Raw genomic sequence first — 19,093 nt, 5'->3', positions numbered from 1 at the left:
ATAGCTTGATTTATTTGCGCATTCTGAGTCTGGTGTGAACACAGCATAACAATACATTTTGCTGTACATTTCAAAAACATTCTTATACCACACATTCATTAAAAGACCGTTTTTGTCATACAGATATCCTAGCGAAACACTGACCTAAACCCAACCAATAGTGTTTTCAAAATGTTTCCTTTTGAGGAACTGTGCATCACCAGACTCGAATCTGAGTTTATTTGATTACAAATCATTGACATCACTAAGCTGTGTGGTGATATTTAAATAGTGTTGTGCAAAAGAAGAGCACAAAAAAAGATCCTTCATTCATTGATAACGTCACTGTACTTATCATTAGTGTGAAGAGGAAATTTCATGAGTTCCCACTTAGCTGACGATTGGTAATAAGCTTGTTTGGCATGCTGTCCCGGGAGAGAGCCCTGAGCTCATGAGATTCTCGAGCACAAGGCTCCCTCCCGTTTGCAGGGCGAGAGGAGAGTTTGAGCTCACGTAGATTTCAAGACCCCCCTAACCACCCCACCCTACTGCTGCTTAAGGATTGGAATTGGAAGGTGGAATTATGAATATGGTGCTGATTTTGTTTAGTCAATTTACTTATCTCTCATGTTTTGAACTGTGGGAGGAAACCGGAGGACCCGCGGAAAACCTACGCAAGCATGGGGAGAACATGAACTCCACACAAAAATGCCAACTGGCCGGGTAGAGACCCAAACCAGAGGCATACTTGCTGTGAGGCCACAGTGCTAGCCACTGGGCCGCCGTGCTGCCCTAAAGAGGAAAAAGAGAGGGGGTGGAAGGGGGGATTCTTCATGATGAAGATGACTAAAGGAAATATGCTTGGTTATTAATACTGAGTCAGGAATCATCTGATTGGTGGTTGGTGAATTAGCTTGACTCGGGGCCCGCCGTGTCAATCATAAGCACGTGATCCTCACGAAATTAGTTTATAAATAAACTTCACTTAATGGTGTCATACTGTCCCAAAGCATTCATTTTTCATACAAACTACAGTATGTTGAAGAACATTTTTGCGCTTTCACAAAAATGTAAGCTAAAGCATATGCTTCCAATTAGCTTGTGTTGGTCATTGCATTAAACTGTTCATAAGAGGTCAACACAGAACTGGACTGTTTTCTGAAAAGTCTGAAAAGTTAATGGAGAAACAGCAACAAACTACTGAAGACAGCAGAAAAATAGCCCGTGTGTTTAAAGGTGATACAATATATTGCAACTTTTACTCTAAATGGACAATAATGAATCTTTCTAATGTGCATGTGTTGAGACCAGTGAAGTTTACATTGAAAGGCCATGCAATTGGGCTTCAGTTTAAATCACATTTTTGAGGTTCGTTCCCAGCTTTCACTGCTTTTTAGGCTTTCGTGTTCCAGCTTGTTTGCTCTGTGACTGATGTGACAGTGCTGGGTTTTATAGCCTATACTGAAAGCATGAAGTTGGACAAAGGCCAGACAGTATGCTGAACCGCTACAAACTCAGGAACTTAGCTCATATCTCACCGGCAATGACACGAGAGCAAGCAAGAGTGATAACAGGAATAAAAAGCAAACCACACGTTTACAGCTTAGCTTCATTAAGTTTCCTCGATGAAGGAGAAACTTGAAAAATCATTTAGCAGGGCATGTGAATACCTTCACCCTGAAATCCACCATGCTAACTGTAAGCAGACAAAACGTCACACTGTTATTTTTGTTTCTTTATTTGGCAAAGCTATCTGATTAAGAGGGCACGGTGATGTTTGGATAAGTACTCATAGCATGAGTCTAGCGTGAGACTCAATTCACACTTAACAGACAGTGATTGTTTTGCCCTCGAGATGATGACTGTAAAGTAAACAGCACGTCGTATATTAACCACAGACCTGGCCAGACATCTCCATATCTCTGATAGCTAAAGTGTTTAGCCTCATGCTGTTTATGGCACCACTTGTTTATTGGTGTTGATCCAGGTATTAACTCTGCCCTGTTTCCCATGAATCTCAAGAGTAAGTGGAAAGGCTTTGCTTACAGATGGCTATTAGTACACAGATGACAGTCTCCAAAGAAGAATGGCTGCAAATGATTTGGTTTGAGGAACTATAAGACAACCTCGTGATGCAGTGTAAAAATAAAGCACTCGAGAGTTTTTTTTAGTTCTTGTTGCCTTCAGGGATGATTGTAATGATAAAGCAAGGCAAGTCTGGAAAAAGATTTAAAGTCTTAATGGCAAACAGCCATAACGTAAAAGCCAAGTGTTGTTTCTTGAGCATGTGTGGCAAAAACATATTTTCTGCTGAGTCTGGTTTATAAAGCTGGTTTATAAAAACACTATTCTGTATTTAAAAATAAACTTCACGATGTTGAACTGGGATTAATTTAAGATAAACAGCAGGGCTCGACTGCCTGATGGCCTGGGGAAAGCGTGCTAGACGCTCAGGACAGTAGACTGAATTGGGGCAGTGCTGCCTTGTCACCAAAGTTTAATTTGGCTGCAACTGTTTGTCAATTGTGTGAAAATAGGGTGCTTTTTACACCTAGAAGATGGTTTCGGAACCTTTCTCAGGCCCCGTTTACACTAGTGTGTCTTAGTTTTAAAATGGCGTTTTAGATCAAAAACGATCTACGTCTACACTAGCGTTTCACCTAGCGTTTCTGAACATATCTCTGTCCACACTACGCCACCAAAAACGTATATCACGTGACCATGGGCATGCGCGTTCTAGTATAAACAAGAGCATGCGTCTCGCTCGGCATTTGGATATTGTTTGTCAACATACGCCGGTTGAACAATGAACGCGATGGCAAAAAAAGAAAGAGAGGTATTTTTGTGGACAGACGACGAGGGCGAGTTGTTACTAAACGTAACAAATGAATAACTGCACAATGGCGCCTAAAACAGACAATAGTGCAAACAACGCTCTCATTTCTGTGTCCATGTTGTTGTTTACAGTGAAGGCTGATCTGCTGTCTCCTGGTAGCGTTAAAGCCATGTGTTATAGTCATGTGATAGGGGCTTGACAAATAAGGGAAGGATACGCAATGACACAAAAGCCCCAACCAGGTAGCGAATCTCCGCAGCCCCGCCTCTGTTTTCAGATGTCTCCATTTTCCCCCATCCACACTGAGACGGAGAATGAAAACAGAATGCAAACAGGCGCTTAAAAACTCTGGCGTATTGTGGACAGATGGCGTAACCGTAGCAAAACTTATGCGTTTTCAAACTAAAATGCATCAGTGTAAATGGGGGCTCATTTGCCCAGTTAGCACTGTTTGTTTGGCATATGTGAATCCTCGCACTCGGATCCGCGAGTGAGCGTGCCTGAATGAGAAACAAACTCTGGTGCGGATTGATTGTAGTGAGAAAGCAAAATGATCCATCGAACTAACGAACCAGGCTATATCACAGTGTGTTATGGTTGTATAATAGCCTTATATGTGGCTATATGAAGAGAGAAATACAGTATGAATCGGGCAAGATGTCATTCCCACCGGCAAATGTGCGTTTCATGTGGAATATGAAAGTGAAACCATGCTGAAACATCACCGAGTGCTGTTTATCCGTTAGGAAAATTGACCGGAATTTACCATCTGATCATTTTTCCATATTTTAATATAATAGTATTTTGTATTAGGCCTATTGTTTTGTTCATTTCTGCACTCACACCTCGAAAGAAAGATCATCATTGAACTGCTTGATGATCACACTGCAGTCTCGGTTCATCTGTTATTTCTCTCTGAAATGTTGGCCTATAATGCAGAATTATAGCCAATGTTTTAATAGATTAATTGAATAGATAGATTTTTACAAATTTTGACAACTGAAATGAGGTTATGAGAAAGTCTTGCCTCCCTGATATATATTTGGTGGCAATGTCTGTGTACATTTTGTCTGTGTACACAATTAAAATGTACATTTTCGCTTATTATATATAGGGCAGCACTGTGGCGCAGTGGGTAGCACAATCGCCTCACAGCTGGTTCGAGCCCCGGCTGGGTCAGTTGTCATTTCTGTGTGTTTGGCAATTCGGTGCTCCAGATTCCCTCACAAGTCCAAAAACATGTGGTATACGTGAGTTGGGTAAGCTAAACTGTCTGTAGTGTATGTGTGTGGGTGAGTGTGTATGGATGTTTCCCAGTGATGGGTTGCAGCTGGAAGAGCATCCGCTGCGTGAAACGTGCTGAAAAAGTTGGTGGTTCATTCCGCTGGAGCGACCAAAAAGAAAATGAATGAATATATATATATGGTCACACTTTACAATAAGGCCCCGTTTACACTAATGCGTTTTAGTTTGAAAACGCATAAGTTTTGCTACGGTTACGCCAACCGTCCACACTACACCGGAGTTCTCGAGCGCCGAAAACGGAGCTTTTTGAAAACGCTGGAAAGGCCGTTTTCATTCTAAAACGCTGCTGCTCCGTCTCAGTGTGGATGGGGAAAGACGGAGACATCTGAAAACGGAGGCGGGGCTGCAAACGTTCGCCTATCTGATTGGGGCTTTTTTTCCTCAATATTAAGTAGCCCACACAAAGTTCAGTCCTGCATCTTCTGCAGGAAGTTCAGACTTCGCAAGTTTGATCAAGGCTGCAGTCTCCCCCTTCTCTTGATATGGAAAACATACCGAGGACACGGGTAAATCTTTAAAGGGAACAGTGTACTTTATAACTTCATTCACATCACCTTGGCTACGTTGTTTCCCTTTCTCAACAATAAAATGTAAACATGATTTAAGGAACTGCCTATTTTTATTTTAATATTAGCAACTTAACAGACAGCAGAAATGTTGAGGCGTCGTGCTGCATGAGCGTCATCTTCACTGTGTGGATATTTATAACAAAACGGAGCCGATAACAACTGCCTCCTTTCAATTTCAGTGAAAATACGAAACGCACCCTCTCTTTTGCTGAATATCAGTTTTAATAATCGATAATTATAAAAGTATAACATACAATAAGTTTATACATTGCAGGAAATAAAGGCAAGCGATCAGTCAATGTACCTGGATTAATCATTAACTTATTTGCACTTAACCAAAACATGTTACCCGTGAACAAGTAACTTAATAGATTCCAATGACCAAAGTCAGGGAATTGGCCTATGTCGTTAGATAAAGACAACAACATGAATGAAATATCACGTTTAGCAAATATAGTGAGATTAGATCCAGCGGGAGATGCTTGATGAGCAGTCCGACAAGCAGAGCTCTCATCTGGGTAGAAATGCTTGAGCGCTTGCCCGAGAGTGTGTGTGTGTGTGGTCACGTGATGTGCGTTTTCAGCGTTTTGGTGTGGACGGAGAGCTGTTCAGAAACGCTGGGTAAAACGCGAGTGTGGACGCGGATCGTTTTCATTCTACAACGCCGTTTTAAAACTAAAACGCACTAGTGTAAACGGGGCCTAAGGTTCATTAGTTAATGCATTTACTAACATGAACTAATCATGAACAACACTTGTACAGCATTTATTAATCATAATTGAACATTTACTAATGCATTATTAACATTCAAGTCCATGCTTGTTAACATTAGTTAATGCACCATGAGTTAACATGAACTAACAATGAACTACTGTATTCTCATTAACTAACGTTAACTAACATGAACAAATACAGTAGTAAATGTATTGTTCATTGTTTGTTCATCTTAGTAAATGCATTAATTAACATTAACTAATGAATCTTATTGTAAAGTGTGACCATAAATAAATAAATAAATAAATATATATATATATATATATATATATATATATATATATATATATATATATATATATATATATATTTTTTTTTTTTTTTTTTTTAATTTAGTTACATTATAATTTTCTTAATTGTCAGTTGCATTCAAAGAAAAGTTATGCTAAAGTTCTATTTGGATTTTGACACATTATTTAAAATATGTGGCTAAAAATAGCTATTAACTTATTTTTTTGCTGGGGCCAATGAAAATTTTGGCAGGGCAAGTAGAAATCTGACTTCAGCAGCTCCGTGCACGTAAACAAAAGTGCCAATCGGATTGGTGGAGGTTTTAACGTCAAAAAAAAAAAAAAAAAAAAAAGAGCATGAGGTGTTTCTTTCAAAATGACACTTTTACGCCTGTCATTTTTCGCGTTGGTGTGCACGCTCACATTGGCGCCCTTTATTTAGTCATGAAAATGCTAGCAAAAAGCGTGAACAGGCCTTTACATTAATAAAAGTAAATACAATGTACTTACTGTGTTCATAATGCATTGCAGAACACTTCTGAGGTTACTGAGGGGTAAGTTTAGGGACAGGTCTGTGGGTATGAATAGGTTTAGGGATGGGTTAAAAGGTAAGGGATCGTCCAGCAGTGTATTATGTATGTGATTACAGACGTTAATTACAATGTAATTACATGAATGTATTTAATCAAGTATAAGTTCAATGTTAAAACGTGTATTTATACAATAAGCACATTGTAACAAATTATTGTTTTCAGTGTAAGTACTGTACATATTAGTTGTAATGGACTTTAAACAATGAACAGCATTTAAATCTTACAGAATATATTAGATTACACTGTTAAAACAAAATGTAATGTAATTTAATTTATCAGATATGTAAAGCTCCTAAAGCGGACAGCTGGAAACCGGTGTATCTTGGTGTAAATGACAATAGAAAAGAGCTTTTACAACTCGAACTGATATCTGATATTTACCTCTCTCCCAAAACAGTTCAAAGCAAATGAAGTCAGACAAATCCAGATAAGCCCTAGGCATCAGAGGTGGGCTTTAAGTCCAGGTGTAGTCTGGATATCGTTCCCATTCCCTGAAGGAAAACAGAACACAGACATGATCACGGCTTAACTGAACAGCTGTGTAAATGAGATACATGTAAAAGGAAAACCCTCAGAGATTATTTTTTTTTAGCTTAAGGAAGAGGATCTGGGGTCAGTTCCCATCCACTGTACTTTAAAACCAAGCTCAGAGGGGGGTCAGCACTTCAGGGACTCCTGTGCATCCAGGGGCCGTTTGTCCCATAAATACATGGTGACCTAAATGTTTGACAGACTTCCATATGATCCTGAGGAATATTCAACTAGGGACTGGTGTTTTTATAGTGGCAGGCATGTTTCTGCAGCTTGCGTTTTTTAATTTATACTGATTCCTTTAGCAGACTATTTTATCCGAAGTGACTTCAAAATTAGCATAGTAGAAGCACTTCAAATGATGTGTGTAGATGCAGTGGCAAATCTTGGATGATTTAGCATTGTTTGAAAGTTTTTAACAAACAAACAAATAAAAAAAACAAGCAGACAAGCAAGACAAACATAAAATTAAGATATTATTGGAAACAAGTATAAAAGCTACAACCCGGCAATGCTGTAAAGAAGACCCAACAACTAAAGACGAATGGCTCAAATAATAGCAGAAGTTTATGATATGGAAAAAACTAAACATGAACTTCAATTACAAAAAAAGATCTTTGAAAAGAAATGGAGTAAATGTCTGGCTTACCCCACAACGACAATATAATTATCCATAATTTAACATTTACATAATTGTAGAAGTTGTGCATCAATAAGAGAATAAGTTTGGCAACCTTTTATTTTATTTATTTTCTTGACGAGGTTAATGTACTATGTTTATGTTTGTATGTATATATGTATACATGAATAGATAGAATGGTGTATTGTATTTTTGTGTGTGTGTATATATATATATATATATATATATATATATATATATATATATATATATATATTGCATAATTTTATTGCATAAGAATGCAATTTGGAACGCACCTTTTATTTCCACAGAATTCTGAAAAATAAGTCAAATCATTAAAAAAAATGTCCTTGAAAATTTGAGGAATGAGTCACAAGAATTTTAAGAATTTCAAGGGAAATTTAATATATGTTCAATTTAAACTCAGAATTGAGAGGAGAAAAAAGCAGAATTGTATTGTGTGATGTAAACTCAGGATTACAAGACAAAAATAATTGTGAGATATGCACATCAATTGTTATAAAAAATACTAATTGCAAAAAAGCCAATAAATTTACAATTGGAAGAAATAAAGTCAGAATTTAGAAATTTCTCTGATTGTGAGATTGTGAGATACAAACCTCAAAAATGCTAGAAAGTCAGAATTGCAAAATGTCAAAAGCTAAAAAAAAAAAAAAAACTTAGGCCGTACTCACACTATGTACAGTTGCCTCGAACTGGGCCAAAGCATGCTTGTCCCCCCCTCCCGTCTCCCCCGACGGCCCGCACTCACACTAATCGGGCCTGGGCACGCTTATGTCGCTCGATAATGAGCGCTCTCGCTCAGCACAGTGGAGATTTCTCTAGTTATATCGTTTCAGTCGGTTTGTTATGCAGTGACATGCAGTCAAATATTTCGCCAAACAGTCCTTAGGGATGCGGTGACACGCAGTCAGATATTTCGCCGAACAGATCCGCCACTTTTGGCGCTCATAAACAGTTATAAAGCCCCCGTGCTGCAGGAATGAGGAGGTCTGCTGAAGCCGCGCAGCTGTCATGCAGTGAGGAGTTCTCGTCTTTAATAAACTATGGCAGTTTGCGTTCACTGAACAGTAAGAATGATTAATAAATCCATATGAAACAGCCCCTTAAAAGTCACGTCTCGCTTTCAGTTCAAAGCCCAAGCTCAGGTACACCTCTTCCAACCGGGCCAGGGCCGGCCAAGTGAACCGTGCTTGAGCCTGATTCAGCGCACTCACACTTCTCAAACAATCCGGGAAACGGGCCTGGGCATGTTACGAATGGCATAGTGTGAGTAGGCCCTTAAACTTGCTTAAAAAACGTCAGAAAAGTGAGATATAAAATCAGAATTGTGATATAAAGTGTTTTTTTATATTTTATTCCATGGCAGAAGCAAGCTTACATATCTGCAGAGAGAAATATCTGTTAAAGGGACAGTTCACCCAAACATGAAAATTGTCATCATTTTCTCATCCTCCGCTTATTCCAAACCTGTTTGAGTTTCTTCTTCTGTTGAACACAAAAGAAGATATCTAAAGAATGTTGAAATAAATCAACAATTTACTTCTTTTCCCAACATTTAAAATATCTTACTTTGTGTTTAAAAGAGAACAGAAAGCTACAAATACTTAGAAAGTGAGTAAGGAAATGTAATTGTTGGGTGAACTCTCCATTTACCCAACTGTCTCCTCATTTCCCCCACACTGTCTTGAGCCTGACAGAATGGGCTTCACAGATGTTACCGCTGACTCTTCAATTTAACATCTCCATAATCTCACAGTATCACATTCACATCAGGAAAAGACAGGATGCTTGGGAAGACAGAACGTCATGGGGAACGGTCTCACATGACTGACAAATGGCAACAAAGCAATACAAAGATCTCAAATTACCGACGCTGCTCCTTTTCAGTGGGAAACAATGTCTTCTATAGTTCATTGAGGTGACTGAGGTGTGCTGGCCAGTAAAGATGGCCAGATAGTGTTTAAAGACTTAATTGTGTATGTGAAATGAAGGCAAGTCATGACTGAGGCTAGCATGCTGTGACAGCCGCTGTCTGACTCCTGGTATAAAGTTGAGTTTTTGTTAATCTGATAACAACACAAATACAACTGTAATAATAGTCCTCTAAAATTTTAACTTTGTCCAAAGGTGCTCATTGGATTAGCTTTCACAGAGTTCAAACAACCATATTCTTGAATGTTATGAAGTTGAGAAAAGGAAAAGAGCACAATGTCATCTTTCAGTCCAGATTTTGATACAAACCCTAAGCATGCTGTGTAGTTATATGGCTATAATCAGAGCAGAAATGAAAGCTGTTGCTCTTTTTTCCCTATTCCGATGTCTCCTTTGGTGTTCATATGTACATTTCATAAGCTTATTTCTCAATATTTATTCATCCATTCATTTTATTTTCAAAAAAGTCAACCATCGATCCATTTTAGGAAGAAATTGTTTTCATTCACTATCATTAATCATGTATACTAACGATTGTCAGAGTGTGTACAGGAATTGTCCTATCATTAAACATGCAGATGATTCAGTGATTGTGAGTCTCCTCCACGATCAGGATTTGGGACATGGTCCTGTTGTGGAAGAATTTACTGAGTATAAATGCAAAGTAAAACAGAAGACATGGTGATAGATTACAGGAAGGCTTCTCCTACCCCCAGCATAACAAATACTGAAGACTTGGACATTGAAATTGTTAACACACATAAATAACAAGGGGTCGCTATTGACATTAAGTTGACATTTCAATCTAACACCCAGGCTGTCAGTAAAAAAGTTCAACAAAGACAGTTTTTTTCTGAGGAAACCTAGATTGTTTCAGGTTCGTACCTCTATGATGACACTGTTTTATAAACAATTTATTGAATCTGTTTTATCTTTCTGCATTGTAGCTTGGTACAGTAGTCTGAGTGTTTCAAGTAAGAACAGGTTGAGTAGCCTGATGAAGGTGGCAGGCAAGATCATCGGTTTTAACCAAATTGGTCCAATGGTGATTACCATGACTATGTTTTGAAGAGAGTTCAGGGTATCCTATGCACCCCGGATTACCCATTATACTTTGTGTTTCAGCTGCTGCCCTCAGGACGTTGATTTAGAGTTCCTATTTGCAGGACAAAAAGAACTAATAATTATTTTATAATGGTGGCCATTAGGTCCTTAAATGAGTCCAGCGGGGAGGGAGATGCACCTACATAATGATGCATAGTATGTTGTGTTGTGTGGTAATATTTTATTAATGTGTACATGGAATTTCACCTGTGTTATGGCATCTTGCTGCAATTTTAGTTTCCCTAAACAGAATAATGAAGTTGAGTCTGACTCTGAGTATTTATGTTTTATTTTCAGAAACAGATAATGTATGTTTCAGGTAACGTAATGTCCCTTATCCAACTATCAGTGGATCTCGAATGGCTTTTCTGACGTAACGGTTAACCTAGCCTACGTGACATAACGCTAGCAAGATATTTTCAGTAAAATAAGTAATAATAAGTAAGTTGTTCGGGGCTCAAAACACTGATCTAGTGATTTTTTTGATGCGTGGCTCATTGCAGGAAGTCGTGCTGTTTATTTCAACTTACTTTCTAATGTCCGTTGATGTTTTTATCTTGCAGTAATTGCTGTAAATTTTGTGAGTTTCTGAGTTAAGCTCCTCAATACTCTGGGAAGCAAGTATGATGACGGATGTCTTAAGCTCGCCTTCACTTGATCTAAATGGAAATGTAATTGGATGGTAGTTCGGTTTAAAAAAAACAAACCTAAAATGATCGGCCAACACTGATGAAGCTATATTTAATTGACAGAAAAGGATTAATAGTACCAAAAGTCTCTTTAAGGCAAGTCATTTCACTCTGCGGCCATCTTTTAAAATATGCCCAGGCATTCTGTTTAAATGTGGGAACATCTCTTAAAAATTGCTTGCCAAGCTGACGACTGAATTTCATATTAGAAATCACCAATGAAATTAAACAATAACTGTCTCTTTAGTTTTATTTCTCCAAACTGTCTCTTTAGTTTTATTAAGTCCAAATCACTCAAAATCTGCAGAAACTCATGCCTGGACCGAGCTCCTCCCCTATAAAATCGTTCATCTATATCGATCGATGATTGGCTCCTGTACTAGAAGCAAAGAGACCCAATAGAATGTTCCATTGCAACAGCAGCGCCCAGCAACAGCCCTGGATTTTGCCATTTTTGAGTGAAAGTGATCGGCCGTCCATCGGATCTCATTACTGTTGCGATGGCAAGCAGCTGCTTTGTTTTTTTGTTATTTATTTAAAAAGCGCATTAAAGCTGAGATACAAGCTAAAAGATGACAATACAACACTTATTATCACAATCATCAGCACTTTTAATAGTTTATTTTACAGACTTTTAATATGCTGTTGTTCTATTGCAGTGGTTCTCAAAGTGGGGGTCGGGACCCCCCGAGGGGTCGCAGGGACATTGAAGGGGGGTCGCCTGGTGATTTCCAAAAATCTATTTATTTTTAATAAACCATAAGAATTACCTTATATCATTTATAACCTACTAAAAAAAGAAAAAAATAGTTGTTTATAGTTACTAAGTACTACCGTATATAGTTACTTTATAGCTTATAGTTACTAGTTCTATTGGATTGCAACCCCTGGGGTAATTACATTACATTAAAGACACAGCAATAGCGTCAGATGCAGCAGATTAATTTTATAACACCAGGTTAAACTTTCTAGCCTATTTAAAGCACTGACATACATTACAAAAAATTCAACCAAGAATAGACTTGGGTCTATTGGTGTGCGCACCATTGCATGCAAGATTTCTGGATTTATAACCATCTCAGAAGATATTGGGGGTCGCGAGTCACTGGCATTGTTATTTTGGGGGTCATGGACTGAAAAGTTTGGGAATCCCTGTTCTATTGGAGTGTTCATTCCAAAATGGCCGCCACGCCCTCTAGTGGCTGTTTCACAAATTACACTAGAGTGTCGCCTCTTGGTCATTCTAAGCTCTTTGCTAGAAGGCAGGCTTCATTTACAAAAATGATTGGCTCCTGAATTTGTAGGCGGGCTTTATTCAGCATATTGACCTTAACACTTTTCCCATTCAAAAAGATACGAACGAGAGCGATAGTCTTTTGTATTTCGTAAGTAAAAGAGAAATAGCATCAAAAAAGTGTCATTAAAATAGAGCTGAAATATGGCACTGCACCTAAAACAAATCATAACACCAGATGTGGTGATAAAAAGGGCCTTAACCCCAAAAAAGGTTTTATCCACAAATAATAACTATATCTAATCTATTTTGTCTTCACAGGAGTAGAGCCGGATCACGAATATGAATATGAATTCACTGATACTCCAGAGTTTGACTACAATACAACATTTGAGTACAGCTTCTTTAGTAAGTTTTAGTTTTATCATCATTACTTAACACACTTTTCGCATGTAGCATGAGGTTTGTTTCAGCTTTATAAATGTATATGAAAGTATTTCAACGTATAGAGTCAATGTCAGATGAAATAAAACAGCAGAGTTAGAGAAGCTATGCTGCATTCCAGTCCAATTTCTCATGCTTGCTAACTTCCCTCCGTCTCAAAAACTCAGATGTCACTGATTATGTTATGCAAGTGTCCACTATTGGCAGAACATATGAATGGGTTTAAATGGAATGCCCTAAATCCTTGAGCACTTTTTTTGGGACAAATAGGTACTGGGGTGGACATATGAGTTTCACTCCCTTGGTCAAAATAGAGACATCAAGGGTGTAAACATCCCTCATTTACTTGACAAAGTGGAACGCACTTTAAATGGCAGCGGGGAGCCCACTGAGGGCAAAGTGCTCTTGGACGAACTGTCATAGGTCATTGGTCCCCTACACTGTTAACGATTTTGTAAATTACACAGTTTTTAACTGTAATATGAACTGTATTTTACTGTAGGACACTTATGGCGTATGTTATAACTAGGCCCACACGGAATCTGCGCGCAAAATTCCGCAGATTTTCTGCAGAATTCTGCAGATTTCTGCAGATTTTTAGCCCATTATTAATTCTGTTTATTTACTTGAGTAAATGTGTAAATCTGAATTTATTCAGTTTTTATTCAGTAATGTATTACTTTTTATTTATTATGTTAAGGTTTAAGTTATGATACCCCGCAGGATACTCCCAAAATAATTCCGCAGAAATCCGCAGATTTTTACCAAAGTTCTCTGCAGAAATAGCAAAAAATTCCGTCTGGCTCTAGTTATAACTATATTTTAAAGTTGCATTGTGAAAATTACTGTATATTTTAAAGATATACATACAGTTCTGTAAATACATATGCAGCAAGATAAATGGTGCTGTAAATGTAAATATAGTATTGTTGCTGCTATTGATTTACAGTAAGTTACTGGCGAAATGTTAATAGTGTGGTTATCTAAACAATCAGATTAAGGGTGTATGGGTTACCCAACCACAACCTGAGCATGATTTATTATCTTCATGATGTAGGATTAATGACTCAAAAGAATGCTTAAGCCTAAAATTTACTGCAAAGTATACTCGATTTGATAGCAAGAATGAACGCGAAAGATTCATCCTCATCCAAATAGTTTGAAATTTGTCTTTTCAAAAGTTATGAGGGATTAAAATACTCTTTTCTACTCCTAAAAGTCTTTGCATTCATTTAAAAACTCTATTTCACACATGCACTGTTAAACAAAGGAGTAAATTGTTTTTGTTATATTTCAAATGTTGTTTATCTCAAAATTAGCCAAATTTATAATGCTTTACTACACTTTATTACTACACAAAATACATGTTTTTTGTAGGTAAACCATGGTAACTATGAAGTAAAGAAGTCAAATAAGTTAATCTTTGTCAATCTAAGCCAAAAACATGGTATATTTTAGATGTAGTAAAACTGTGGTTAATTTTCACAAGGGCTAATGAATGCATTTTAAACCAACAGTGTCATAAAACAAGTCATACCCTGTCAAACCCAAAACGTTAAGGTAACTCAAACCATTTGAGGAAACTGACTGCAACAAACTATTTAAGTTCAAAAACTAATCCGAATGAGTACTGTGAACTTAATCCATTTGAGTAAATGAAGCAATTTAAGCACAGTAAAACCCAATTAGTAAAGAGAGCTCAAACCAACTGAGTACTGTAAAACACAATAAGGCAACTCAAACTGTCTGAGGAAACTGACTGCTACAAACCATTTGAGTTGAAAATCTAATTTATATGAGTACTGTGAACTTACTCCATTTAAGTTCAGTAATAAGGTATTTAATTAACTCATTACCTTCAATAACTTTAGTTCAAAACTCTTTTTAAATGAGTGGAATTAACTTTCAGTCAATTTTGAGTTCACTACACTCAATTTATTAAATAAAGTTGACTGTTGGGTTTTACAGTGTACAAGTTTACAGTTTACTTTGCTTTTTAGATGTATAATAATTTACATATTATGAATATCTTTAATAGATCGTGTCATCATTTCAAATAGTTCATAGAAATCAGTGAAAGGAGAACGTGAAAACTAGAAAGCCTAATGTATGGCTCAAAGTTTAGGGTTAGTAAGATTTTATCAGCTCTATTTTTGAAAGAAAAACAAAACTTTAATTCATAAAGGATGCAGTAACTGGATCAAAAACAGCATTTATAATATCACAAATGTTTCAAATTACGTTCATTTGAACTTTCTATTTATCAAAGTGTTTCTCAGTTTTCACAAAACTGCACAAATTTTTTCAGCATTGATGATAATAAGAAACATTTTTTGGCTTAAAATCAGCACATTACAATAATTTCCAAAGAAACATGCAAGACTGAAAACTGGAATAAATGATGCTGAAAATTCAGCTTTGAATCACCAAACATTTAAACAGTAATGTATGTAATTATGTACTGGCATGAAACATAACCACTGCTCTTTTTTATAATCTGCTGTATCTCTTGATCAGGCAATGTTAGCAGTGAAGATCTAGAGAAGTTTTTAAAGGGAGAAGAGCTGTACACTGAAGGAGGAACAAGCTTTACAGAATCAGAAACAGATGGACGGGGGCATCAAGAAAAGCCCACCGAACCCCCAGTCATGTTCGAGAGTCAGGTATTTCTCAAACCACTTCAGATGCATTAGAACATGCTGAATAGACAAAAACACTCGCAGCCGATACATTATGAAGTCTTGAGTAATGTGGTTCATCTCTCCTGCCACATAAAGGCCTTGTGTCTGAGGTGGGATTGTGAAACGAGGCTGTTTTACTTTATCATTTATGTGGGCGGACAAAACTCCTCCACACTGATCCGAAAAGCAGGTCAGATGTTCAGCATCTTAAACCCTGCCTTTCCAAAATGACAAACAAACCCGCTTAATAATACAAAACAGTTATCATCTGTGAAAAAAAAGGGAGAAATATGTCACTGACCTGTTCGTACACCCCAGAAAAAGAAACAAACATTGTGAAACCCAGAGCTGCTGAACTTTTCAAATGTCTGGATGATTTCATAACTACAGCATTCATAAAACACATATGGTGATTAGAAATCAAATAGCTGTCTCTATATGACATGCTGTGAAAATATCACAAGGGAGTGATATTTACGTTCAATGAGTGCAATAAAACTCTGCTAGGTGAAATGTCTTTATTTTATTAGTCTCACAAGCAGTGGTGGAAGGAGTACTGAAAAACCATGCTCAATTAAAAGTACCATTACTTGCTAACAAAGTAGTGTAAGAGTATCTGTTCATTCATTCATTTTCTTTTTGGCTTAGTCCCTTTATTAACCAGGGGTCGCCAACTTATCCAGCACATGTTTTATGAAGCAGATGCCCTTCCAGCTGCAACCCATCACTGGGAATCACCCATAAACTCGTATTCACACAAATACACTCCGGCCAATTTAGCTTACCCAATACATCTATAGCCCATGTGTTTGGACTGTGGAAACCGGAGCATCCGGAAGAAACCCACACCAACACAGGAGAACATGCAAACTCCACACAGAAATGTCAACTGACCCAGCCAAGGCTCGAACCAGTGACCTTTCTTGCTGTAAGGCGACAGTGCTACTTTTATAAAATACTTAAAGGCTGTGAGTAGCTAGTATAATGCTGTGAAAGGTTGATGCTGTGCACGTATCTGTGATCATATGTTAATGCTAGGGTTATGCATTTTGACTGCTGACATGAAGCTGTTAGTGTCCAGCAGGGCATATCATGATTTTACCAAGTACGATGCGATCCTGGATTAACATCTGTGTTGATCCTGAAACATTATTTGTGTTCAAAAATGTAATCCATAACCCATTCCCAACCCCTAAACCCAACCATAACTCATTTAATCATTCCTTCATTCATTCATTTTCTTTTTGGCTTAGTCTCTGTATTAATCAGGGGTCGCTACAGTGGAATGAACCATCAACACACACACACACACACACACACAATGGCCAATTTAGTTTATCCAATTTGCCTGTACCACATGTCTTTAGACTGTGGGGGAAACCGGAGCACCTGGAGGAAACCCACGCAAACAGGGGGAGAACCATAACATAACTGTAAATTATTATTCCCAAAATCAGAGAGAAATAATAGTTGAATAACAATAATGTAGAAGTGCACAAACCATAAATATAAAACTATAAGCCTAAACATAACATAAACTGTAAATTTATCCTTTAATTCTGATTGGCTGATTGGAATCTTGTTCCATTATCAACATAGATGTTAATCCAGGAACATGTCCTATTTGGTGAAATCAGGTTGGCGTCCAGCAGGTGGCGCCAAAAACCAACTTCATGCAGCTCAAATAGAATACATACAATTTGTTTTGAAAACGTAACATTCTGTAGTGCATGTGGGCATTGCGCGTAATGATTTAGCATCTTCTTGGACACTTTGTAATGCTTCTATGCTGTACATGTGGATTTATAAAGCTTCTGTGTCTTGAGGTCAGTCTGTTGGATGCAGTGTTGGCAGATATAGCCGATTTTTTCCAGCCCAAAAGCTATTTAAAACTCGCCCAAATGCACAAATATCATCCAAAATATTCATTCATTCATTCATTCATTCATTCATTCATTTTCTTTTCAGCTTAGTGCCTTTATTAATCAGGGGTTGAACCATCATCTTATCCAGCATATTTTTTACACAGCGGATGCCCTTCCAGCTGCAACCCAGTACTGGGAAACACCCATACGCTCTCATTCACACACATTTAGCTTACCCAATTCACCTATAGGGTATGTCTTTGGACTTGTGGAGGAAACCCAGGAAGAAAATGAATGAATTTATGAACCACACAGCAACCAACACCAACAGTCACAGAACCACAATATATTGAAATTACACAATAGTAAACCAGACCACATCAAAACACTGCACCCCTCCCACCCACACACTGCATTTATAGTTGTGTAGATCACACTACCTATTGGATATTGTAGATTTAAATTGTTTAAAGATGAATTTTAAATAGTTTATAAATGCTTTACCTTAAAATTATATCTAGCTATTATTTTATTGATTTATTATTTTATTCACACTATTATGAATTATTAATTAATTAATTAATATTATTTAACGATTTTTTGACTCTGATAATAAGTATGAGAACAAGAGACAGACAAGAATTTGCTAAATGTGTCAGGCCAACATTTAGATGCAGAACAGGAGGCTGAAGAACTCAGCTGAACGTCTTATTGGGACAAAGGCATCAACAAACACAGATGTTGGCGTCACTACTAACTAAATGTAGTAGGAAAAAATTTGTTTTAAAACCGCCCAAATTTGGTCAAAGATATATATTTTTTACCTACACAATACAATTCAAACTCACCCAATCTAGCAACACTGATTCAACGTGATTTTTCTATGCGCAATCTGAGTCACAGAACTGATTATTTTACTCAGCCAATCAATGAAGACAAAATAAAATAAAGTAGGGATTGAAGGCTGAAGGAAAATAGTGGAGAAAAAGTACTGATACAGAGCTATTCATTCATTTTCCCTCAGCTTTGTCCCTTATTTATTAGAGGTTGCCACAGCAGAATGAACCGCCAACTATTTCAGCATATATTTTATGCAGTGGATACCCTTCCAGCTGCAACCCAGTACTGGGAAACTCCCATACACTCTTGCATTCTCACACACACACACACACACACACACACACACACACACACACACACACACACACACACACACACACACACACACATGCGCACTACAGCCAATTTAGTTTTTAATTCTCCCATAGCGCATGTCTGTGCACTGTGGCGGGAACCAGAGCACCCGAAGGAAACTCCAACACTGCAAGAACATGCAAACTCCACGCAGGAATGCCCAGCTGGGACTCAAACCAGCAACAGTGTTAACCACTGAGCCACCGTGCCACCCTGATATTAAACAAAAAACGTTTAAAACATGTTAAAACTATTTACTAAAGTACAATTCCTAAGAAAAAAAAGTACTGAATACAATAGTTTGCGTATTTCACTACTTTACGCCACTGCTCTCGAGGCACTACGGACCTGCTGACTCATCAAACTATAGGAGTGAACATGAATGTAAACAGGTGTCCTGATTATTTTAAGATCAGCGCTCCATCTGCTTCTTATCCTCTTGTGTTGGGAAGTTAAACAATAGCTCTGC

The 19,093-nt window shown here is 37.6% G+C and overlaps 2 protein-coding genes and 1 long non-coding RNA gene across 12 annotated transcripts in view; 2 read left to right on the top strand and 1 right to left on the bottom strand.

Annotated features, from left to right (window-relative positions):
• Nucleotides 1-19,093, top strand: part of trioa (trio Rho guanine nucleotide exchange factor a) — a 573,337-nt gene that overhangs the window by 77,999 nt on the left and 476,245 nt on the right. The window lies entirely within an intron of this gene.
• Nucleotides 1-19,093, bottom strand: part of LOC147832648 (uncharacterized) — an 86,553-nt gene that overhangs the window by 39,548 nt on the left and 27,912 nt on the right. For all 10 annotated transcript variants that reach the window (XR_015945434.1, XR_015945433.1, XR_015945431.1 and 7 more), the window contains 2 exons: nucleotides 6,668-6,777; nucleotides 6,204-6,265 (listed from right to left, as the gene is read on the bottom strand). This is a non-coding gene — a long non-coding RNA (uncharacterized LOC147832648). The remainder of the gene's footprint in view (nucleotides 1-6,203; nucleotides 6,266-6,667; nucleotides 6,778-19,093) is intronic.
• The window catches only part of si:ch211-191i18.2, a 31,104-nt gene that overhangs the window by 6,052 nt on the left and 5,959 nt on the right, over nucleotides 1-19,093 (top strand). Inside the window, 2 exon segments of the mRNA NM_001045041.4 lie at nucleotides 12,762-12,848; nucleotides 15,402-15,547. Of these exon segments, the coding sequence (NP_001038506.1) occupies nucleotides 12,762-12,848; nucleotides 15,402-15,547 (233 nt within the window).

This window comes from Danio rerio, chromosome 19, assembly GCF_052040795.2.
Source record: "Danio rerio strain M-AB ecotype USA chromosome 19, GRCz13ab, whole genome shotgun sequence".
Lineage (NCBI taxonomy): Eukaryota > Metazoa > Chordata > Actinopteri > Cypriniformes > Danionidae > Danio > Danio rerio.
Note: the sequence above shows the minus strand (reverse complement) of the source record. Positions and strands in the feature narration are given on the sequence as shown.